The following is a 26,182-nucleotide window of genomic DNA, read 5'->3' on the forward strand; positions in this document are numbered from 1 at the left end:
ACTACATAGCTTAGCATATGTTTGTATCTGGTTCTAACTGACATGTAAAACCAAAAAAAAATTGCTAGCTCCTCTAAGCTTAAACATTTCAGGCAAGTGATTTAATTTCAACTCAAAATCTCAATTTTTAAAGCATATCAAATCAATACACTGACTTAGCACTGACTTTTAATTAACTAATTCTCAGTTTCGATTTTATGCAGCTTCTTACAAAAGCATCAAAACAGTTTAGGAAAGAAAATGTGAAACACGAGTAAGTTTGTCACACAGGCAGCATTTAACTTGGAAAAGCTACAACATGAGTATTTTCTGCCTCATCTAGGTAAGTCCTCAGCATCAATTTCAAAAAGCATTTTAAAAATCCTTTAAACATTTCAAAGCGAAGGGAAGCAAGATGGTTGCTGCTATTAACTTTGATTATGCTTTTGGCTTTACAATGCTCTGAGCAGTGGTAACAACAACCCTGCAATACTGTATTGAAAGCAACAGATGAGGAAAAAAAAATGAATCACTTACACAGGACCTACTGACAGTCAAAACATCACTGCATTAATTGTAATATCTAGTGCTGTTTGAGATGAGTATTTATTAATTTACCTACATCTCAAACATATACAAAATCTAACAAAAATATTTTACGGTGTACATTACTCGGAATGTTCTATGTTTGCTTTGGGTTTTCACTAGCTCTTCAACTATTTGGAACTACTAAACGAGGGCTCTGAATAGACATTTGATGAACTATGCACAAGACAATGAGGGCCTAATCCTGCAGCGAAACAGCTGGCTGATGCAAAGTTTCCAATGCCTTCCAGTAACATGGAAAGGTTTATCCATACAGATCACATTAGATATTAACCAGTTTTTCTTTCTACTAAAGCAAGACTACTAACAGTCAAAGTCAAGCACGAGTTTTAAATGCTTTCATAAAGCAAAGGCTTAGCAGAATAATAAGCCAGAACACTAACGCACACAGGCAGCAGCTGCCACATAACATAGGCTTACTGTTTCTTCCTAGCGTTAAATCAGAATGTTTCAAAAGCTAGATTGCACGCAATTTAAGATACTTGACATGAGTGTTAGCAACAACAAAGCAAGGACTCATGCATGGTATACACCTCTCATTTATTCAGGGAAACATGTACAACAGAGGTTATATACGGAAGTCAAAGTAAGTTAATCTGTAAAACACAAAACATTACATAAAATCTCCAAAAGAGCACAAAGGTTTATGGAAAACATTCCAGGGAAATGCAAAATCCACTAGTAAAAATTTACACATGTATTTTTAGTGCCAATTAAAAAATTTTTTTTTTTTTTTATGACACATGTGATACTGGTTTGTTTGTGGGTTGGGTTTTTGTATGTTTTTACATCAACATACTTAGGAACTTTAGCCTGGCAAATGCACTTTTAATTCCCTCCATGTTAGGAACACGATTGCACAAATAGCATGAAGTTGTTTTTCTGGTACATAAGCAACAGCAATAATGATAGTTTGGTCTCTTTTTTTCCTCTTTCTTTGAAATTATAAATCTTAATTGTTCCATTGTATGATCAAAATTTTCTGAAGTGAAACAATCAAACTTAACACTAATTAAGCAAAGTTGAACTATTACATAACTGAATTCTGAAATATAATAAAGAACTGATACCATACTTCAAGTACTGTATGTTTCAAAGAACAGTTAAGAGACTTGTTCGTTGTCAAAAAGGCTTTTGCATGACTTCAAGAGTTTCCCTGATGAGTTTTCCACTCATGTATCAAACATATCAAACAACATGAAAACTAAGCATTTCTTTCATGCTGTGATACTAATGTACTTCTATTTGAATATTTCTCATTCAGAATCATACCAGCACCGTCAATTACTATTTACAGCAGCACATTATAAGCAACAGGCGGAAATAAATTTCAGAATAAAGCCTTCATAGAGACATCGGCAGGGAATGCAGAGGTGTACTAGTAAGGAGGGAGGCACATACATCTTTTACCTAGAGTGGCTGACTTCACAGCAAAAATGATGTATATGTATGCTGTATTAGCACTGTAGTATTCAGCGATCAGAACCCACTAAAAACCAAAGGTCTGCATAATAAAAACTGAATATCCCTTCTATTAAATTCAGAAGCAGAAAAAAACAAACAAACAAAAAAAACCAAAACCCCCACCAAACCAAAATCCCCACAACTCTAGTTTACTAAAGTTTCTTTAGAAAATGAAATCAAACTGACTTCTTGGAATATCAATATATACAGCTATGCTTCACGATCTACAAAGCTGGTGTTTAATACCAAGAATCTTTGCATTTTTTAGTAAAACCAGCTAATATAAATTAGATTTTAAAAAGTCTATATTTTACAAGAAAAGAAATTGCAATATTTGTTGTCTTATAGACTAAACGTGCGTATCTACAAAAAGCCTGTCAATGCAATACACTTATTCCAAGTTTTAAGAATAAATTATTCTTTGAGAACTACGGTGACATCTAAAAACCAAGAACACTTCGTCAAAAAAAGGAAAGCAAGAAAGATATTGCTTTGTTTTAAAATTTGTTTCACATTAATGTCTTTATTTGAGGAAATCTTATCTGGTGATACAGACCCCACAGTGTAATTAACGTTAATGTCGGTAGATTACTTCTGCTTTGGTCAAATAACACTACTGAAGTGCAGACCATAAAAAGCAAGATTAAAATAAATAACATAAAACTCTTACAGAGACACTGTAAAGCCAAATGTCTTCAGTTATATGTAAGCATAGTTTTCTACATCTATAATCACAGAGTTACTCTACCTGCAGAAGTTAGCTCAATTTACTACAGAGAACAGGGAATAAAACTCTGACTTTTAAGAAACCGAAAAAAATTTGTCATGTCTCAAAAATTAGGAGAAAAATGCAAAATTAGCTATAAATATATGCATCTATTTATACAGGAATGTCCCTGAACTATGATGTATGAACTCTAGACAGAACTGAATAGAAACAGAAAAAGAGCGCATAAGAATTCTAATACTGAAGACAAAGAGGGAAATCTCTTTTGTCCTATTTTGGCTTATATTTGCTTGTTTTCCCTAAAGCATTTTACATTTACATATTTCCCTCTTCTAATCACATGCCTCTCACAGCTTTTCCCAATCTGTCACCTCAGAGGCAGTTCTTAAAGATGTTATCAATAAATGCAAAGGGATTTTTGACCTTGATATTAATTCAGTGCCTTCAACATCAAGTCTCTGGCAGCTTTAATTAACAATTCTAATAATCACATCAGGCTGAATTTGAAACAGATACGTGAGGAAGCAAATTCTAGATGTATTACAGCTGTACACAATGTTTACAGCCGCATAAAAACAGTAAGGCAATGCTTCACTGGAGCACTTACAAAAACACACTGAGCCCCTGCCTCCAGATCACTGTCTCGGGTATTACCATCATCGTCATCTACTATGTTACTAATATAGGTCCAGTTGCTCCATCGAAAGTTAGTCCAGGTTCTCCAATTTAACTGTTTTAAAACCTAAGTTCAAATTCACATTGTCATATAGTTCCCTGCCAACTAAATGAGTTTCAGTTTTCCGCAGAAAGGGGAAGAAAGAAACCCTGCAAAACTGACTGCCATTATGTTGGGGGTGAGGTGGAACACCCACGAGGGCTACCATGAAAATCAGTAGTACATTTTAACATTTAAACTTCTCTGCAGCAACCAATACATGACGAATGCTTTTATACATTTATTAGAAATATTACGTACATGCAAATCCATATCATGTGGTAAATAGGAAAGAGTGAGAAGTCCAATTCATTAACATTTGAATTTTGACTTCGCTGAGGCCAAAACGTTATTGAGATATACAACTAGGTTAAAGTTTTTCCAGCATTTTCCTCTGCTCTCTGAAATCTGGGGTTTCCAAAATTAGAAACTGAGAAGGGCTCAAGTCAGTACTTCTCTCTATACCCACAATATATAAAGCTGTATCAAGAATATTTCAAGATATTAAGCTCTATCAAGAACATTAGCTGTGGGTTGGGTTTACTGTATTCAGGCTTTGACAATAGAAGTCGGTAACATTTATTATTCTTCCCTGCTGCATGAAAAGGAGAATTTTGCAGGTAACTAAATTTATCAGTAATTCTATGAGACTATTCAAGTGGCTAACAGTAAATAGGGAAAAAAACCACTTTTAAAAATGAGTTGACTCTTAAAAGCAAATACTCCTCAGATGTTACAGGACTTTCATATATATTTGTAAGGAATTATTTCCTGTTTTATTTTTCTTTTAGACATAAATCTACATTATACGCAGTTAGCTGAGCAAAGAAAACACTGTCCTAGGCACTACACTAGGCTACAGCGGGGGCACAGAACGAGGGCACACCAGCACAGCTATGAACAGATAATTACCCTGGATTCTTTGGTTCACTGTCCCGTGAACTTCCTCCCTTCAGCTTTCTAACCAGCTTCTCACTGCTGCGTCTAATGGAAGCACGAAGTTTGCTAAAGGAACCACTGCGTTTTAAAGATCCAGTGCCATCCTGAAAAAAATTGAAGAAATGTGAAACTGCACGAGTTCGTTGCCCTCCCCCAACGCTGGCTCAAAAGCATTTCGTCGATGAATTATTTTTTTTATTGCTGTTAATATATACTTGGTAATTACCTAACCACATTAATACCGTATAGCTACAACTTCACCAGAACAAAAGGGTTCCTTCCAAAGACCTCTAAAATGTGAAGACATGCTCAAGCCATGATTCATAATAACAAAAACCCACCACAGCAGCTGAGCAATTCACCATCACCATGTTACCATTTCACATGAGCACACTGTGGTTAACAGAGTATAAGCCCCAAGCAAAAACATTCCAGCAGTCTAAGAAAAACACCTGTTGCATTCTGTCTAAACATCCCCGTTACCCGCAAACATGTTTAATTACTTCTAAAATCCTTAAACAAAAATATTTCTGATCAGAAACATGTATGGTTAAATTCCTGTGCTTCCATTTTCACTTTCACCAAAGAAAATGTAAAACATGATGCAATGAATTTTTCATACATTGCATTCATGTTTTACACTGCCGTGCTGATCCAAAGAAACTTCCAACTGACCACGAGTCTATTTTTAAATGTTTTACTCTTAAAAACACCCAACAGTTTAGTAAGATTAGAAGTGACTGCTTCCTACTTCACAGAAATCCTATGTGATTATGAAAGAATAATTGTGAAAGAAGGAAGTAAAGTACTACTAAGCAGACAAAGACAGACACCTGAGTTGGAGTGAGTTTATTAGAAGTTAGAAAGACAAATACACAAATCACTGAACACCAAGATTAGTAGAGAAAAGCATAATTGCCAAAATCTCACACAAAGACTAAACAGCAATGCTACTTTAGAATAATCATAAGTGAAGACATTCAGAGTTCCATATTGATGTTAACCACGTAATAGGTCTCTAAATACATTTTAAAGCACTTGGAGAACATGCCTTACTTTTACGGGTTTTGTTTTGTTTTTCTCCTGTAAAGATCACCATCATGCCATTTCAATAACACCTTGTGTGATACTTTTAACTACCTTTTTTCCATAGTGAACAGCTACTTATAAAGTTCATTGTTACTTTTTTTTTTTTTTACTAATGTATTACACAGCAAATGGTTGTATAACATTTTGTATGACTAGATACATATCTGGCAAAGCTACACATGTACAGAAATAGAAAACCAAAAAAGGACACCAGCACTGAAGGAATGGCCAGTTTACAGGGAGGTGTAGCTCTGACAAGAATCTTAAGGGGGTTGCTAAAACACAGCAGTCAGTACTGAAGAGAGAAGTTAAAGCCTGAAGGTGGTGCACGCCCGTCATGCAGGAGACAGTATAAGAATCACAAAAGGCATCTAGGCCTGTCAGAAATGGAGAGAGAAAAACCGAATGAAACTGTTGGGAAAAATTCAACAGTTTTCAATTTTGAACAGTTATTTTTTACAGTATTTCTAGGTCACATTCAAAACAATTTTTTCCTGAGTAAGTATCTGGACCGCCCTTAAGTACAAAGTGCAGGCCCTTGCAATTACCAGGATACATATCTTTCTATAGTTTCGCCTATATCACTAATACATGACTTACAAATGAGCATGACTTACATGAGCAATGCTGTGCATTCTTTAAGTTAGAATTTGTATAAAATACTAAACACCTTTATGAAGTGATAGCTTTAGCATTACATTTTGTAAACAGAGAAAGGATTTTTTTTTTCAGCTGACATTAACACAAAAATAAAAATAAAGAAAAAAACCAAACAGAAGAAAGGAACAGAGCAAGGTGCATTCATTTCAGCTTTAACTTCTGTCAGAATTTTCCTCAAAACAAAACAGCAAGAAGAAAGAGGTTCTCCCCTAACCTCCAGACAAAATTCTGTTTATTACTTTAAGGAACCTGAATCCAACTGACCTGAGTCAATTCAGTTTCACAAATATTTTTTAGAACGTACTTCTGTGTGTGTGTGCATATATATATATATATTTAAATAGAATTCAAGTGGAAACTTCTCTACTTGCCCTAATGCAGCAAGGCAGCTGAAAGAATCCACCTTTAAAAATAAGCTGTGGTTCAATTTACACATTTTCTATTCTTGCTGTAAGTACAGAGACTATTACTGATAGTCTTAAGATAACTGCTTTGAAAGCCTTTATCTATAGCAACTGGAATGAACAGTAATTAAAGTTATTCCTGGAAACGGCAAAATGCCTTGCTACCAAGTAACTAGAAGATCAAAACCTGAGTTAGTTATCTAGCAAATTAAATTGCATATATTGTTCACACTTTTAAAAACAGACTTCGGCTTTTCAGGATTGAATAAATTGAAATCTATAAATTCCAATTAGAAATATTAGATCAGTGAAAAGGCGAATTATTCTTACGGTCTTAAACCAACAACACTGTAGTAGTGAAAGTGATCCAAAGAACAAAGGCAAGACAAATTCGATAGGTATGGAGCGTAACTTCTATTATGCTAACCAGCACACTAGGAATAATCAGACAAGCTTTTGGGTACTTGAAATCCGAAATAAAAACATCAAACCCTGAACTTAAACACTGACCGCATGATTATCAAGATGCCTTTAAAACATGAGTTTAGGATTTAAAAAAAATATCCTAAATGCACTATGAACAAACAAGAAAATCACAAGAGCTATCACTTTCTATGGCAAAGTTTAATTGCCTATTTTTACATCATTCAGAATAAGAATCACCTTATTACTTTAGCTTACACCTGCCCACCATTATCATCTTCTGTACTTGTAGCTGTCTGCCACAATGCCCACCTGACTGTCAGACACTTCTTATTAAAACAAGAGCAACTCTGACCAACTAGTCTATGGTAGTAAAATACAATTTCATTTCACACCTGAAAGCGGATTTCTGTGCCCAGAAACTTGTCTTCCTGAAGTATATGGGTTAGAGTAAGAAAAGGTACTTCCTCACACTAAGAACGTTATCTTAAATTAAGCACTATCATACCACAAAGGTTTTGTCTGTCCTGCAACTGGCTGCAAGATCAATTTACAAAAATGCCGATTACAGATACCTGCTGACATTTTTTGTATACGAATATAATAAGGGATACAAATCTTGGTGTCTCTGTGTTGAATTTTTAAGACAATTTCTATACATTTTCAAGTATCTTTTGTTAACTTCAAGGGATGAACTTTAGAAGACATATGCACTATACAACCTCACTTAACATGTCTGTTTTAATAGTCAACAGAAGATTTACTTCAAAAGGTACTTCAGGTTTTTTTTTTATAAGAGTGTAACACACTACATCAAAGCATATAATGCTTAATATGGATTACATTACATATGAAATTCACTTAATCACAATAAACCTTCCAACAAAAATTGTCCATTTAAGTTTGCTACTTTATACACTACATATTCTCTCTGACAGCCAAGAACATGAGTCAGCTTGACCACTTCAGAAGAATTTAAATGGAAAAGGCAGGCCTCTCTTCAGGCTCTGCACACAGAAGTAAAGAATTCTACTATACTTTATGAGCCAGAATATTTTGTCTGGAGGAACACATGAGGGTAAAAAAAAACCACCACAAAAAAACCCCACAAACCCCCAACTACACAATATAAATTAGATGGAAGAACAGCACTGAGATAGAAACACTAGCAGGGTAAAGGGAGAGAGAGTTGCCCACTTTATGTAAAACATGTAACACAAAATACCTTCTCTTAAAAGGAGAAAAAAAGAGCAAAGATGAGAATGAAGCAATGCCACTTCAGCACACCAAAAATGAAAAGTCTGCCCTAAGAAGTCAAAATTAAATTTTTCAGAAATTTTATCACTGAGTTTGATTCAAATACTGACCTAGAAATACTGTCTATTGCTTTTCCACAGAAGGCCCTTTCAATCCAAAACCTGCATGCTTGTTTAATGTCAATAACAGAAAAAATGTTTAATCCATTTAGAACATATAGTCATGCAAAGTACAGCGAAATTAAGGGAAGAGTACAGTACACAGTTCTAATGCTGAATGGGCAAAATGAGAATTAAAAAAAAAAAGTGTTATCCAACCTTACTTTGGCTTTATTAATGATGCAGTATTATTCACAATAGATGCTGATTGACTGTCTTGGCACTGAGAACACCAATGCCAAGAAAACAATAATAAAGAGACAAAAGCAAAGATGGAAAGAACGTTCTCCTTTAAAACTAAAGCAGTATGTGTTTTCTCAAGGTTTCTTTGGAATGCTAAACTTTGTCTCATGTGCCTAACAAAAAGAAGAAGAAAAAAGATTGCTATTGTAAAAGAAATGAAACTTCAGAATGCTCAATATTGCAAAGTAGGCTACTTCCCCTCCCATACAGCAAAAGCAGGCAACACCACTTTCATCATCTAACAGAATATTTTCAGCAGAACTGCGGATGGGAGTTAGTTCTAACAGTGCAATATATATCCCATTGCCAACAATGGGATAAAGCATGGGTAAGCTGGTGACAGAAGCAAAGACCATAAGCCAGATCAATAACCGAAAGCTTGCACCGTCTTTCAAATTAAAGGAAAACAAGTTAGAAAAATGCATATGTAATTACATCACAAATATGTTTTTACTTCATGACAATCAGTGTTACACAGTGAAGCCAATATATGGGAAACAAATAGAACAAGGTCTGACTCCAGTCAAATTCTAATATGGGAAAAGGGATATTAATTTCACTTAAGAAATATGAAGTTACTATCACGTTGTTATGTAATGGCACTGCTTCTTAGAATGGATTGCACAGCAGCCTGAAAAGTTACGTTCTTTCCTCTAACAAGCTGAGTAAGGAGGAAGATTGGAATTATTTTAGTGTTAGACTGATCACATTAATAAAACTGCTAATACTTAATATATCTCCATAGCAAATGTTCTTTGTGATTCCAACAACTTCGGTATTTTTTAAAAAAATATTTAAAACATAGGCAAATATGACATAAAAAAGACAACAGCAAAAGTAAGTTAATTGCCAGAGTATTTCTAACAGCAAAAAGAAACCACTGACAAGCAATTGTACACCAGACCATAACCAGGACACTCAATCAGCATTGGTTAAATACAACTGCTTGGGATTCTTGAAGAAATTTCACCATTCAGGACAAAAGATAGAATGTTTTAAATTTTAAAATATTACATTTTTTTACATTATGTTATGATAAACAAAATGTTATTTCTTAATTGATTCTGCAAAATTACAAAAGACGAGGTAGATCAACCAAGTAACTACTGAAAACACGATAGGCTGGTGAATGGACAACCATATTTGTTACGGTGATAATTTATCTAAGCTATTTTCTTAAACTGTGTACTGTACTTACCCCATTCCATTCTACGCTCATACTCACTTCCTCGCCTCCATCAGGACCACTCTCGTACTTTACCACATCAACATTGAGGCTTTCCCGGCTTCGCCTTTTTTCTATACTCTCAGGGTCATTCAGCACTTCAGCAACCCTCTGTTTATGAACGTTGTCAAGACCCTGAGAATTAGATGAAATGTAAAAAGGTTTTATTTTATTACAAGCTGTATTAATCTACAACCTACACACAATAACCATACCAAGAAAGAAGTCCAACCAACTCCATCACCCTGATTCTGCTTTCGAAGGACGGTTAAGTTGTCCTTTTTACATGGCAGGAATCAACACAGCATGAAGTGGGCAGACAGTTTGTGGTCTAAGAATTTGGTGACTTGTCATTCTTTTCCTCCTTCCCTATCACTTGTCAAAGCCTCATGGTGTTCATGTCACTCACCTGAAGCCAGTTTAATATTTAAGCAATTTATAGATCAGGAACAGTCAATGCAATTTCAGTTTTCCACCTACCAAATGGTGCAGTATTCACCCATCTTTGGGAAGAACATCGCAGGTGTCTGAGTATCTAATACCTAAGACACAGGCTGTGTTATTTTAAAATACTGATATATGACACTTGACACAGTAGTATAATTTATCCTTCAGAAAGAAATCAAATGAAAAGTTTATAATAGAGCAGACTACGTATGTCGTCAATAAAATACATTTACTCTGTGTTAAGGAATGCCCATCAATTACCAAATAATCCTTTATATACCTTAAAAGCACGAAAATACCTTCTGTAAGGCAAAACCTTTAACACAGAACCTAGAAAGTAACACAGCTCAAATTGTACTTATTCAGTTTTGTTTTCTTTATAACAAACCTACTCCACATCATAAATGGTATCTGCTGACAGGAAGAGATCCCAAATGAATGCCTTACATGTAAGAAAATATTTTCCATCTTTCACTGTGCAGCACTAGTAGCAACTGCAGCAGGGAATCTGTACAATAAATCCATAAAGTTTATCACAATACAGGAAGTGAAAATCATGCCTAAATTATTCTTAAAAGTCAATTGCACGAGTAAGAAAGTTGTTTCAGTGACATTGAGAAATCATGTTCTTGGTTCCCATATAGCTGCCTTCCATCAACAGAAAAGCAGAACAGCCCTCCCTGATGGAACTCTACACACAGGGAAGCATGAAACCAACATACAATGATTATATATTTTCACTTCCACATGGCTGTACGGTGCAGAAAAGCAGCTACACCTCTCAGACAGTAGAGAAACACAGCCTCAAAATGGCTTTTCCACCAATCCCTTTAGCAGCACAGAACACAAAAAGCATAAAACTATCTAAATTCACCACTAAGAAGATGACGTATCCCATACAGACTAGGCTGTTCCAAAGCTATCATCTCTTATTTACCTCATATGTTAAAAAAAAATAAATAAAAACAATAAAGGGACAAGGGAAGTGCACTTTGCCAGTTTGATTCTGTCATGAAACACGAAGGACAAAGAACTTCACTAGCCTTCAAAAATCTAGCATATTTACCCCAGCAGCTAAAGCAAACAAAACATGCATGAAGGAGAACTGAGCTGTGGAGGACTGATGCTTTTCCACACCTGGGAATGAAAATACCTCCTTGATTTTGCTCAAAATGGGAAATGTATTAACCCTGTCCTCCTTTAATGACCTAGAATAGAAAGGCAGTGTTAAACACTGCTAGTAAGACAGCACTCTTTCCTACGTACCCAAATCTAGTACTGTGTGTAATGTGATGCATTATGGTATAGGTGGTATATGATGCACCAATAAAAATCTGAAGCATGCTTAATGGAGTAGCAGCAACAAGCTTCCAACAGGCTCTATGGAAAATGGAGACAAGGAACAGTTTTTGCAGTGGGAGTGGCAAGCCAGAAATGGGCTAATTAAACATGGACTCTAGAAGACACTCCTTCAATAACCAGATGCCCCCATCCTTAAGTCCCAAATAAACAATTCCAAGCTTCACAGTAAAAATTGGAAGTTGAAAAGCTGGTGCGCTGTTTTGGTGTTTATATAAAAAGGAAACAAACATAAGTACAAGCTGTTTTCTTCCAGTCTTCTTATTACTATTATTTTATGCCAATTTACCCTGGTTGCATCTGTCCACAGTGAAAAATTATCATGTCTAATGGCAACAGTAAAACTAAGAACCAAAGCAAGTATGTTAAAGATGCATCACATGTTCATGTCTTATTTTCAAATCACATTTGAATGACACACACCAAAAATGAAACTTCAGTAAAACCATGTGAAAAATCATCCTCAGTGAAAGTACCCGTATCAACTATTTTGCCCCCACCCTTGAATTTTTCTTGCTGAAGAACTTTTGTCCCAGGTTTATACTTTCCTCTTACCAGTTTCATTCCATTTATTTGGCAAACACAAGTTTTCCATCATTTTTTGTGGAAGAAAGAACTTAGCCACCTTATATCAAAGGGAACTGTTGCAGAATTCACTAGAAGAGCATGAGGTTTGCCAGGAACTTTTTTGCTCTCTCCCTTTTCCTGAAATAATCTTCTATACACATCAAACACTACACTATCATTATTGAAAATACAACTTCAAATCAGTATAACCAATAAGAAACAGTACATTATCAATAAAGATATGGTCCATCACCTAAGTCAGCTTACTTGAATTTAGAATTTGAGTTTAGAATTTTACATGGACATATAAGAAAAATAAAATAAAAACCCAAACACTTCTGAAAAAAATACAAGTCTTATTTACTATTGCATAAAAACAAAACTGACCTTTACAAGCTTTTTTATTCACTTACATTTTCTTATCTTGCTTTCAATTTTAACGCTGACTGACAAGCCATGTTTGCTTGTCCAGTCTTACGTGCTTTTTTTATGAAAGACATTGTATCAAATATCCAAAGGGGAAAGGAAAAACAAAAAGCCAACAACACCCTAACAAAAACAAACTCTCTCCCACCTTCTAAGACTGAGAAAGGGTTATCTGAACAGCACATCTGAGAGCACAGAGACAGCACTGAACTTCTCCACATTAGAAGTCCCCCCTTAAACTGTAATATCCATCCCATTGTTTTGCAAAAGTAACAGGAACAGTGACTGATAAAGTTATAAGGGTCTTCTAAAGGTCTGCACCAGTCAGTTGTATGCAGAACAGAACATTTTTAAGTTTGACAGCTCCTTATTAAAAACAGAGGAGCATTACTGGCAAAAAAAGATTATCAACAGAAACGCTCCATTTAACCCTAGTATGGTCTCTCTCCCAGGAGACGTAACCGATTGAGGACTGCTGGCCAACACAGTGTTCTCTTCTCTTCCATTTTCCACATAATTTCACTCCTAATTTGAATCATTACCCTGGCTACCTGGTGCCACTGCCCTAGCAATTAACCAGTTTGCAAGTGGTTAAGATGGTATCCAATTTATCACCAGTTCAGACTGGTCAGGCACCAGACTCTGAACAGTGAGAATTTTATATATTCTGCTCCTATAAGGTACTGAAGTTGAAAATCTGCATGACCACAATGCAGCAGTATCATTAAGGTGAATTTTCATACTTGCCTGTTTACGAGATCTCATTGCCGCCTCTTCTAATGTTTCAGCAGCTTCGAATTTGCCCTGTCGTCTGTAAAGTGCCCCAAGGTTCTTTAAGGTAGTTGTTACTGTTGGACTATTTAAAAAAAAAAAAAAAAAGTATATACACCACACGCTAAACCCTTCTCAATTCACAAAATAATGAAAACTTAAATTAATATAGTATTTATTATATTTTTGTAATTATTTAGTAAGTTTCTCTTGAAATATACTATACTGTACTCCATGTACCTGGAAAAAACTGTTAACCCCTTTCAAGGTGCATTAACAGCTGACACTATGATTAGTCAATAGCCCTGGAACTAGAAGTTAGTAACTAGCCTCTAGGTCTACTCAAGAGAAAACTGGAGTACTATATCCTTGTGTTTCTCAGATGCACCTGGAGGTGAAAATTTATCCCAATCTGAGTGTGCTCAACTGAATAATTGCAAAGCTTCCAGAAAAATAGGCCTAACTCATGCATACAGTGACCATTAGTTAGTCACAAAACAAACTAACAGTTCCTTTCATCAGCTTTTACTTAATACTTATTTGCAGGTTCTATGCATTCAAACTACACTAGAACAAAGGGAAAAAAATAAAAATCTTACATTCCATTAACAAGCCTCACTCTCAAAGAAGACATTTTTGTTTCACTGACACAATGAGAATTAGCTCAGTCACAGTATTGTTGCGTCAAGTTTTGCTCCAGTAACAGCAGAGAAAAGATTTCCTCATGCATTAGAATGAACTAGTACATGAAAAACAAACCAACAAAACATATTGCACCCAGAGTTCAGGATGGAGAAAAAAAGAGCAGATTTCAGCAGTACAAAGGTTCTGTTGCTTGTTAAATACAAGAACTCAAACACTAAAGAAACAAGAAACCCTCACCAAGCATTTTCAGTACTAGGTGAAGTTTTTTTCTTACACCTGCACATTTCAAAAAAGGCAGTTAGGGAATAAAATTAAAGCAAAAAAAAAAAATTTCACCAAGTGTAATCCAAGCTGAAGTCCTTTTTTCTCTTCTTTCATTTTAAAGTTTTTTCTTTCACACAAAACTATATACATGCACCTCAAATACTGTGTTTGGTTTTGGGCCCCTCACTACATAGAGGTGCTGGAGCGTGTCCAGGGAAGGGCAACGAAGCTGGTGAAGGGTCTGGAGCACAAGACTTATGAGGAGCCACTGAGGGAACTGGTGTTGTTTAGCCTGGAGAAAAGGAGGCTCAGGAGGAGCTTACTGCTCTCTGCAACTGCCTGACAGGAGGTTGTAGTGAGGTCGGGGTCCATGTCTTCTCCCAAGTAACAAGTGCTAGGACAAGAGGAAATGGCCTCAAGTTGCATCAGGGGAGGTTTAGATTGCATACTGGGAAAATTTCTTCACCGAAAGGGTGGCCAAGCACTGGCACTGGCTGCCCAGGGAGGTGGTGGAATCACCATCCCTGGAGGTGTTTAAAAAATGTGCAGATGAGGCACTTAGCGATGGACTTGGCAGTGCTGGGTCAAGGGCTGGACTTGATGACCTCAAAGGTCTCTTCCAACCTAAGTGATTTCATGATTCTGTGATATTCTTCAAACTATAGAAACTGACATAATGCTGAATTGTGGCAGTTTAACCTTGTTTTCTTGTGCCAACTAGAAAACAAGCCTCAGTTATTTGCAGTCTCCTTTTTGCTTCTGGCACTCTTATCTACAGATCTTGCTGGGGGCAGGGAGAGCATGTATGCCAACCAACGGTATAAAAAGAAAGAAAGATGACCTATGCTTCCATGTGAAGGATTGCCAAGAACACAACTGGTGAATTTTTTATGTCACTTACTAGGTCTAGCCAGCCTATGTTAAGAGATGCCTCAGGACTTGAAAACTGCTACTGTACTCCTGAAACCCAGTCCTGGGGCCTGAATTTTTAGTACTATAGTTTTTATAGTCCTAAGCAAGCAGCTGGTTGTTTCATTTTTAAATACACTTTAATCTGACATTTCTGGATACTGGGAATTGCTGTGGTGTTTGTCCTTAAAGAAGTTACCCACCTGTCAACTTTGCAAGCTTTGTACCAGCCACCATATTCTCCAAAAGATGTGCCATCTTTTTGCTTTCCCTAAAACAAAAGTAACATTGAAGAAAACTAACCAATTTGTAACTTAAACAAGTAAAAGCTAAAAAAAACCCCACTTATGACAATGTCCTTACTTTGCATTCTTCCCTCTCTTCTGCATGCATCCAAATAGGCTTATTTTCATCTGATGAAACAGAAGAAAACGGTTAATAGAATTACAAAGCTACAAAGTGTTTATTGATTTTCATCCTTCTGAAACGATGTTGTGAATCAGGGAATTAAACTATTACCACCACAAAAAACCTTACCGTCCATACTACAAGGAGACAAATAAACATGCACCTGCACCTCTTCTTTTCTAGTTCTACAGTCTGTCTTCTATTCATATCTGAACTTAGAAACCCTTACCTCTGAGAACCTTTGAAGTCAGCATTTGCTGCCATCGATTTGTCATGTGCCCAGTTCTATGCTAGAAAACACGTATTTCTTTCTTTCATCATAACAACTGTTTTGACATCTACTAAGTGGTGCATATGCTACCATCATGGAATGCAATGAAAATTCTTCACTGTGACTTCTAATTAATATAAGGCATTCAACTTCAATATACGGTGCAATTCTTAACTGAAAGGTATCTTCCCCATTCTTTAAAAGTATTAATGGAGGACTCACATTAACAATATATTTATCATTAAATACCCTGCACTGACTTTCTCCTGTGACTGGAAAGTGACATACATTTTTCTGCCACTGTAAAAATACAAAAATTGTTTTTGGTTTGGCATAAGATAAATTATGCCAGAAACACAAACCATAAAACACAAACCTACCAAGTCTACCTCTTGTAAGAAAAGCTCTCCCTTTCCATCAAACATTACTGCTGTATCTAAATACTTTCTTATGATGAATGTATTTCAACGCATCTATAATCTTACTTTTTAAGTCTTCCTCAAGCAGACAATTTTCATCAGGATACAATTAACTTCCCACAGATTTTATTTCTCTTTCTCAACAACTAAAAACATGAAACATACATTCAAATCTAGGGACTCGGTTTCTTACCATCTACAGAGCCAAATTCCCGTTCATGAGCACGAGTAAGAATCTCTTTGTATAAAGTTTCCGCTTGCTTAAATTTGCCCTGTTTTAGATAGCAGGATGCCTAAAAACAAAATACACACACACCCCAAGAAGATATCAGCACACTGTTTTATTTAGCTTGATAAACAATAAATACAGTACATGTTGAATAAAAGTGCATTTTAATTAATCAGAAAATTTTACTTTCTTAGATTTACTTTATAACGGGCTTACCAGGTTATTCTTTGTTTTTGCAACATTTGGATCATCTGGTCCCAGCTTGGTTTGGTAAATTTCCAGTGCCCTCTGATAGTAGTATTCAACCTCCTCATATTTACCCTGGTTCTGGCATAGTAAAGCCAAGTTATTTAATTGTTTGGCAACATCAGGGTGATCTTTCCCCAGGACCTGAAAATTAAATACCTTATATTAAAATATTATCTAGTCATCATATCAGGGTTTAGAAATGCATAATTTAGAAATAACCTGTTAATTTTTATTGCTCATCAATTCAACGCAAGGATGACAAAAGTAAAATCTGCATTTGCAAGATATGAAAGTTACTCAGTTCTGTAACAAACCGAGAATGCTGCAGAACTGCTCATAAGAATAATGCAAGTAGTATAATAACATCATATGCAGCACATTATACAAAGCCTGAAGATGCAGGCATTCAGTCTCACAGACTGGAATAAATATCCATGTGGTCACAGAACAATCAACTTAAAAATGTTAATGTTGTTTCATTATAAATTCCAATGCTTTGTCAAATCAATGATTAACTATCAAAATGGACAGAAAAAGGTAAAGAAGGTTAATTACAAGATACAGAATTTAGAATACACCCAGAGTGTTCCAGCAGCTCCACAGGACTACTGGAATTTATGAGTGTTTTAAATTTCAGACACTGCTGACCACTTGGGCATTGCTGACGCTGTGGTTTATCCGGCAGATCTACCCAACCAAACATTAAAAAAAAAAAAAAAAAAAAAAAAAAAAGTAGTGTTCAAACTTTGCCCTCTCCCTCAAAAAAATCCACTAAAAGGTGCTGTATTCTCTTACTCATACCTTTTCTCTGATTTCCAGAGCTCGCTTACACAATGGTTCAGCTTCTTTGTACTTTCCTCGTTTACCATAAAGTACTGCAAGATTGTTTAGAGTTGCTGCCACCTGTCAACAGTAGAGATATATTAATTACACTGGAATTTGCTGATACAAATATCTGATAAATGAACACATCTGCAATGCATCGATGTTTTCAAATTTTCCATGCACAGGATAGACCTCTTAAAATTTGCAAATGAAAGAATAATTATTATTGAATGCATACATACACAAATGAGGAAAGAAAAAAAAAAATCAAGAGATTACTTTTGCTTCATTTGTGGAAATGTCATTTAGTGCATATAGTTTCTTCGTATTTTCTTCTCTTACAAAGCTACCTCTCACATATATAATCAGAGATGCCCTGCTTCACACAGGCTACATGAAGTGAGATACCACATTAATTTTAAGCACCAAGTACAAAAGTTTGATTTACACATTTCATTTAAAAGCAGCAGTAGAACAAATCAGAAGTACCCCTTCAATCTGAGATTAATAGTGTGATTTCAGTAAGAAATTTAAAATCTTTCCCCACAAATTAATTTCCCACAGAAAATCCATGCAATCCCAAATCAACTATATCATTTATGGTGAAACTGCATTGAATAGAATGCTCAAAAGATATGTTAAGTATTTACGAGAAAGCGAAGAGTGTTACATTTTGGCCTCCTACCTGTACTGTTTAGAGATATGCCAGGTCTTAAAAACTTTCCTGTTGAGTTTAATATTAGAATGAGTTGAAAAAAATTCAGAGAAAAACACAACTAAACATATAATATTGCATATGTACAAACCGCTGGATGATCTTTGCCCAAAGTCTTTTCACGGATAGCCAAGGCATCATTCAGGAGATTTGCTGCATCTTTGTATTTGTTCTGGTCTCTAAATTTTAGAGAGTCATAATTAATACTGGCGATTCAGAAAAAGTCATAAAAATGAAGCTGACTTAAATAATGGCCTAAAGTTGCTAGTACAAAATAAAAATAATTGATAATATATTCAGAAATCAAGAAGTAAAAACATGAAGCCTGTAACTGTAAAGTTGTTTGCTGGCTGAGGACTAGCATCTACTACTACTTTACACCGTACAATTTATACCTCTAGACTACCTGTAAGTGAGTAATCAAGACAAGTCCCCTCAATAGACACCAAAAAAAGGAAAAAGTATCAATCCCAACTTCATTGCCAAAGCAAAGGCGCAGGCAACAATGCAGTAATGTGTTTGACTTTTAAGTACAGGGAGACATACAAATATTGCAGGACCCTCTTGAGAGTTTTAATAAAAATCAGGGAATGGACAATAAATGGAATGGAAAATAAAAACAGTCAAAAAATGTTAGTCTGAACATTTAACAGGTTGTAGCCAAATATTATTTAACTGATAGATATCTATGTCAGTATACAAACCTGTACACCAAAGCAAGTATGTTCAACATCGTGGCAACATCAGGATGATCATGACCTGAAGTCTTCTCCAGATCTTCAAGAGCTTGTTTACAGAGAGGTACAGCAACCTCATATCTACCTTGGGAAGCATACTGGATAACAAGATTATGAAGGGTCCTTAATCTTGCTGGAATTTCATAGCCACCTTGTTGGGCAGCAGCTGCTGCACTGCTATGCTGCTGTTGAACTGAAAGAAATTCACAAGATCTCAAGTTGTTTAAAAGATGACTGTAACTAAAACATCTAAAGTTACTCCTCAATGACACAAAATGAGACTCGCTTTTATTTCTTCAATACAAAGCAGTATTTTTAGACAAAATACTTCACAGCAGTCATGCTGTCATGAAAAGCAACAGTGAAAATATGACCATTTACTCTTCGTATTCTGTCCAGTATTGTATTAATATTATTTTACACTCCTATTAGCTCAAAGGGCCAAATGTAATAAACCAATGAAGAAAGCAGGACACTATTTCAGCCAGCAAATCATTAACAACTCTCAAGATCATATCATAACTTTGCACTTAGAAATATTGACATTTCCCTATGGAAAGGAACATTATCATAGACAAGCCAAATACCTGCAGAAAAGCTCAAATGATTTGTCCTTCCTCCTTTACTCTCCTTCTCTAAGCATACAAATTCTTTTTGTTTCCCTTTGTCTGCTATACCAAGGAGTACTTCAGGTTGGCACATAAAGGATTAAAACACCCTGGATGCCACAAATAACAATTTCAAGAGAAAAGACACTGAGTCAAAGTCAGTGTCAACAGTCAGGTCTTACTTAATAACCCTCAGGGCTTGGCCACTCATTTTCCAGTAGCTCCTAACCTTTGGCTGTTGCAACACCCACCTTCCCATTCCTCCCAAAAATCTGCTACCCCTTTTCTCTTCATTTGGGAGATGTCTGGGAAGAGTGAGAAAATTCCCTCTTACTCATTTGCATTAAATTCTAGACAACAGAGGGTAAGGGCTCCCTCCAGCTGTGAGCCCGACTTTCTTCTCTGCTTTCTGTTAAGCACAAAATGCTCTCACAGCAGCTGGGAGCCTTTCTATGTCAGTGGAACTACACAATTCCAAGCCTACACCCACAATCACTGCCTACCACAGCACTGAAGCATTTCAGTATTTTTCCTGAAGGTCAAGGAAATTACTGACATTATAAAGTGAAATAAGGTAAAGGGACTATGCAGGTATATATGCAGCTTTGCCATTCAACTTTCCTGCTGCAAAATTCTAGGAAAGCAAGGATAAAACTCAGGAGAGAATTCACGGTCAACATTAACCTATTCTAAATTCTTCAAGTCCTCCTTCCATTGCTGGCTATGGATAGCATTACCATGCTATCAAGAATGTAGTGCATCTTGTGTATGTGCCCATAAAGGAAATTTGAAAATGCTGATTACAAACGTGGGACACTTCAGACATTTTTTGAGAAGTCATTTGTCTATTAAGAACCATTGTACTACTAGCACGCTCCATATACACTACAATATCAATACATTATATAGCATCAGCTTTACACCCATATGACAGAACATTTCACTAAGCGAGGCTTATCTATTAATGGCTTCTTTCAATCACACCACCAAATCTCTACCTTAAACTTCACTGCATATTCATCAGTCCTTCTGACCTGATGACAGTACTTCTAGAATGAGTAGTAAAACTAAGGAAGACAACCTTAGCGAAGGACAAAAGATTGTATGAGAAAGGCTTCATACTGAAACCTGCCCCAAAATGTTAAGTCAGATCATTAAAAAGGTCAGTAACAGAATTCACCATCTGGTCAGACCATCGAAGAACTTCAATGTTTCAGAATCCGCCTCAGTCACTTGGAACAAACCTTTTCCATTCTGAGGCCCACAGGAAAGAGACTGCGGGGCAAATCTGAACAGAAGCCAGTCCCAAGAACTTTGTAACAGCTAGTAAACACTCTTTAAAAACCTAAGCCCCAGTTCTATACACATCAATGTACAGAATGTGTATCAATGACTGGTTTCCTTATTTTAGCAGAAGCATTCACCACTGCTGCTGTGTCCCAGAGGACACTAAGCATGGATTCATTTTTGTAAAGAGCATCTTTATACTCTGCATTGCAGAAATACACTAACATTGTAATCTGAAGTGTACTTACTTCCTTGTCCTTGGTCATCTTCATCATTGGGAAATAAGTCATCCAAAGGCTCTTTGGTGGAATCCGTATCTTTATCCTCCTATAGAACAGCCCCAAACCCAAACAAATTGTTACGCTTAAATCTAAGGCATAAAGGGACAGTCCATTTAATCACCAAAAGGAAAACTCTACATCCAGAACTTGGTAATTGACAAGAATAACATTTCTCATGTAAGTTTTATGAAGGTCTTATGTTCAAATGTATTTACATACTCTGTCCCAAAACAATACAGGACACCTTCAGAAGAGCCAGGAATAGAAATCAGGTCTCCTAGATTTCAGTCTCAATTTAAGCACACAAGAACGCATCTGCTATTCTCACAGAGGCATTATACCTTATGAAAGTACCCAGTGAAGAGTGAGCGCTACTGAACACAGATTTGTCCACTGTACTTTTTCAGTTCTAAACAAAGTTATAGATGGGCAAGGAGGAGGAATAAAGAGACTTCCATTTCTGAGTACTCAACTTCTATACAAATAATAGGTTTTGCAGCTGTGATCTCTAAGGTTCAGAAAGGAAAAAAAACCTGCTTGGGAGTCATCTCCAATAGTCTCCATCCAGAATCATATTAACTTCTGCACAATCCATTAGTGTATACTGTTCTTAAACATCCAAAGATCATTCCAAATCCCACAATTATGTAAAATAAAGTAACAGATCATCCCTCAATCCTGTTTCTTAAATGTGAAATCTACACAGTATAAACAGTTGAAGTTCTCAGAAACATTAATCTCAGTAAGGAGAAGACCCAGGAGCAGAACACAATCCTATTTTTCTGGCTCTTCATCCAACACCTTTTCCACAAATGAGCAGACAACTGCTGCTGCTGGCATTCAAGTTCAGTGGTGGCAAAGTGGGTGTTCTGCAAAAACAGCAGATTGGTTGGACTAGATCTCAGATGGGAAGTTTGTAATTTTAAATGTGCTGATTCCACCCCCATACTGAGTATATACAATTGACTGTTTTCAACGGCTAACAACAGAGATTGTCCATATGTCCATAAAATGCTTTGCTTACTTTGACCCTATTTGCTAATTAAACTTCAAATAACGGTGCTATTTGGGCCATCTGCAGATTACAGTTCAACAGTTAGCACATCAAAATCCTAATATTCCCTCCTCCTACCCCTTTCCTAAACTGGCTTCACTGGAAGTATTCAGCTACAAATAAACACCAATTCATGAAATAGCACTGAAAAGTTCCGCATGCAATTGACCAAAACAACTCTCACTACTCATAATACGTTAGAAAGGATTTAGTTAAGCATGACTAACACACACGCATTTACAACCATTATGTTGCTAAAATAACTGGTTATGAAAACAGTTCTTTCCAAGACACAGCTGAGCAGGTCTGAACGCACAAAATGAGATCTTTCCCTATAGTGCTACCTAACTTAAGGAAACAAAATAAAAGGATACCAAGAAGGGCAAATAATTCAGAAGTCTTTTTAAGTGATAAATTACTTCTGAAAATTAAAATCGTATCCATTTTCTCTCTGAATCTAAGAACGTGTAACACAATGGGCTAGCTAAACACAACTGAAAACATGCAGATGATCACAAAGTCTGGCAGAAGGTCCTGAAAGGGGGTTCAGTAACATCCTATCTTAGTATGAATTCTCAACAGATATAACTAGACAAAACTTAACTATTTTTCTTGCTGTCAAAATAAGCCAAGTCCCTTATGTACTTAGGACCTCTAATATTTTACATTCCTCACTTATATAAACTGTTGAATTTACAAAAGGAATTTTTTTGTTTGGTTCAGGTTTCTTTTTTTTCAGCTAATATGATACTAAATATTTATGGATTTTGATTCTCATATGTATTTTACTATCTACACACAACAAAACATGTACTCTCTTAAAATAAAAATGAGCCGAACTCTCAGAATCTTCCTGCAAACTATGTGACACTGGTAGAAGGTAAGCATTTTAATGACAAGTTTATGTGACAGACAAATAAAACTATTCTAACTGTCATTTCTTGGTAAGCGGGCAGGTTACAACACATATGTAAATGTAAGGTGCTTTTCACTATACAGCTACTTACTGATGGTGAAATATCATCATCATATTTTTTTAATTGATTCATGAATTCTAGATGTTTCTTTTCTTCCTCCAGTTGGGCCACAGATTGCTCACTTTTCTGTAGTTTCTGTTGTGTATTGGCTAGTTCATCCCGTAGCCACTGATTTTCCTGGCATAGCCGGCGAACCTGAGCACGCAATTTCTGCTTCTCTGATTCCACTGCATTTAAGTGATTTGACAAGGCCATCATCACCTAAAAAGGAGAAGGTGTCACATGACATACTTTCTGTACAATGCAGTTCTGTATTTAACATAAGCTTTTTATTATTTAAAACCTATGTCAGCTGTGAAATCTGGTAAACATTCACACTTCTGTTTTTTATACATCTGGTTCTCACTTTTCCTCTAACATTTTTTACCATTTTTTCAGCCAGAATTAACCTAGAGGAACTCTTTACTAATGGTTGTTTTCCATGATGCTATCAGAAATCAAATTGTTTTAGAATTCCCTGAAGATTACATATAATCTTAAAATATATGAAAATTTTGAACTAGATTACTGAAACTGAAATCTTTGTTCCACTCCATGAAATGGAGCAGTGATACTTTTAACTTGAAGGAACACAAAAATAACTGAAGAACACAGAGCTCTAATTTAGCAGCTTTCAGACAAAAAAGGATTCATATACATGCTTACAATTCATAAGGATGAACACCTCAGCATAATGATAATACTTCAAAGGGACAATTATACTGCTGAGATCTAAATATGCAACTGAACACACAGTTTATGTAAGCACTTTATACATACATATCATAAGCTTGAGTGTGTAGACATTCACTGTATTTGAACAGTCACGTTACAGACAAAAAGTAGAACAGCCATAAAAGCAGCCTACTTGGATTGGGTTTTTTGCTAAACAAAGTTAAATGAAAAAGGAGCTTGTTAAGTGAAAGCCGAACAGTACATACAGAAGATATTCTCCCTTCTCTGTTTATATAACCTCCCACTGATACACGTAGAACAGCTGACAGCAGTCCCTTTACAGGAAGCACACCTTGTAAGAATGGGCCACTGGTGATAATACAAATCTTTTAGATGAGTTCAATATCCTCAAGTTATTAGCATTTTACCACCTCAATTTCATGTTTCTTTAAAACAAAGTTACCTTGAAGTGTTTTTAAACTAAGTATTTCATGTTAAACTAGTGTCCTTAACTGAAATTTCAGCTTTCAAAAAATACATCAAGCCTTTAGAAACCACTTTTTCCTATAAAGGCATGAAAACCTCCAGGTATAAATTCCTAATACCAGTCCAAATCTCCATACTTCGGCATCTACCTATTTACATATTCAAAATTGTCAATAATTTAAATTACTTGGACTAGTCAAACAGTGGCATTTGTAACATAAGAAAGTATGCACAAAAGAAATCAGTGATAATAGGGTCAGTATTCAAACACTGTACAAGCAACAATGGCAAACTAAACTCCTTTGTAATCTTACCCTCTAGAATTAACTGAAATAAAAGTTTGATTAGTTCCTTCAGCAAAGTCAGTTTCATTTTCATGGAAATAACACTTATGTCATCAGACCTACATTCACGTCACAAAAACATCCATAAAATATTTCCATATCTTAATTTAAATACTGCAAATAAAAAAAAAATTACATTGTTGCAACCCAAAATGCGCAGGAAGACCAGGCTTATCAGGTCTGAGAGTAATAGTTTGAAGCATAATTGCTTTCCTAACAAAAGCAGCAGTTGCAAATTTCTTGGCTTCTCAGTGCCACCGTTCACAAAACACCATGTGGGGCAAACAAGGCACCAACATCCACAACTGCGGCTGATGAAATCAGGTAAGAGTGAAGAAAAAGAACTAGCTTTTCAGAGTGCCAATACCATCTCAAAGTTCTGAGAGAGAAGTTACTCATTCACTCTTCTTCAGGCACCCATAAAGAGTAACTCGACTATTGCAATTGCATCCCATATATCTTCTGGTATTTTCTTCCAATACAAGGAACTGAAGTTCATATAATATACTAAGGCCTGACAGTCTGTACCACAGTGTCCAGGGCTTCTACATTCCCATGTCTGGTAACCTGTATTTGTTCATCATTCTCTCAGGCCTCAGTTCACCATGAACCAATGCACACAACACAACTTCCAGATCACCAAACAATAATAGCTCGATCCAGATAAGATGACTGATCACAGTTACACATCAATATAAAGCCTACTAATGTAAAGCTAACTCACTGGCGTTTTCAACTCATTTGCAAACACTCTGCCATTTTACACTTAACAACTGTGTCACATCACATTGTTTCAGGTTTTTGACCTAGTACAAAATACCCTAAAGTTGGACTGTAAATATAATCCTGACATCCTGACTAAATGCATCTTAACACTCTACTTCTGCAGACAATATCTTCATCAACTAAGATAGTTCACAGAAATCAGCTCAGAGTCCTTTCTTTAACACAACTGTGAAAGTTGTTCAGATTCTGTACTCAATTCGTAACCTCTAAAATGCTTTTAGATTCAACTTTGACTTAGTAAAACGTTCAGTAAACAGTAGAGATGCTCAATCTCCAGAAGCAGCATGAGCTACTATAAAGAATCTCATAATGGAATATAAACATGAATTTAAGGTTAGGCACAGCTCAAAGGTTGGGGCAAGTTATTTGTCTGTGTGTGAGACCTCCCCATGCAATAATTTAGAGTTAAAATGCAAACGCTCAGCTCTTGAGCTGCTCAAAAACTGCCTATCTAATGCCATGGAAAAGGCTAAATACAAAATAGCAACTGTCTCACTGAAGCAGCGAGGAGCTCA

General features: G+C 36.0%; 1 protein-coding gene across 11 annotated transcripts in view; it reads right to left on the bottom strand.

The window, feature by feature from the left end:
• Positions 1 to 26,182, bottom strand: part of LOC102059623 (kinesin light chain 1) — a 74,508-nt gene that overhangs the window by 6,681 nt on the left and 41,645 nt on the right. For 5 of the 11 annotated variants that reach the window (XM_055716467.1, XM_055716465.1, XM_055716471.1 and 2 more), the window contains 12 exons: positions 23,368 to 23,598; positions 21,274 to 21,352; positions 19,098 to 19,323; positions 18,485 to 18,572; positions 17,655 to 17,756; positions 16,821 to 16,994; positions 16,569 to 16,668; positions 15,641 to 15,690; positions 15,481 to 15,548; positions 13,436 to 13,544; positions 9,863 to 10,024; positions 4,404 to 4,534 (listed from right to left, as the gene is read on the bottom strand). In XM_055716467.1, coding sequence (XP_055572442.1) covers positions 4,404 to 4,534; positions 9,863 to 10,024; positions 13,436 to 13,544; positions 15,481 to 15,548; positions 15,641 to 15,690; positions 16,569 to 16,668; positions 16,821 to 16,994; positions 17,655 to 17,756; positions 18,485 to 18,572; positions 19,098 to 19,323; positions 21,274 to 21,352; positions 23,368 to 23,598 — 1,520 coding nt within the window. Of the gene's footprint in view, positions 1 to 4,403; positions 4,535 to 5,264; positions 5,897 to 9,862; positions 10,025 to 13,435; positions 13,545 to 15,480; positions 15,549 to 15,640; positions 15,691 to 16,568; positions 16,669 to 16,820; positions 16,995 to 17,654; positions 17,757 to 18,484; positions 18,573 to 19,097; positions 19,324 to 21,273; positions 21,353 to 23,367; positions 23,599 to 26,182 lie in introns of those variants that run through there. The other 6 variants (XM_055716468.1, XM_055716466.1, XM_055716473.1 and 3 more) reach the window with 3 other exon arrangements.

Source organism: Falco cherrug, chromosome 7, assembly GCF_023634085.1.
Source record: "Falco cherrug isolate bFalChe1 chromosome 7, bFalChe1.pri, whole genome shotgun sequence".
Classification (NCBI taxonomy): Eukaryota; Metazoa; Chordata; class Aves; order Falconiformes; family Falconidae; genus Falco; species Falco cherrug.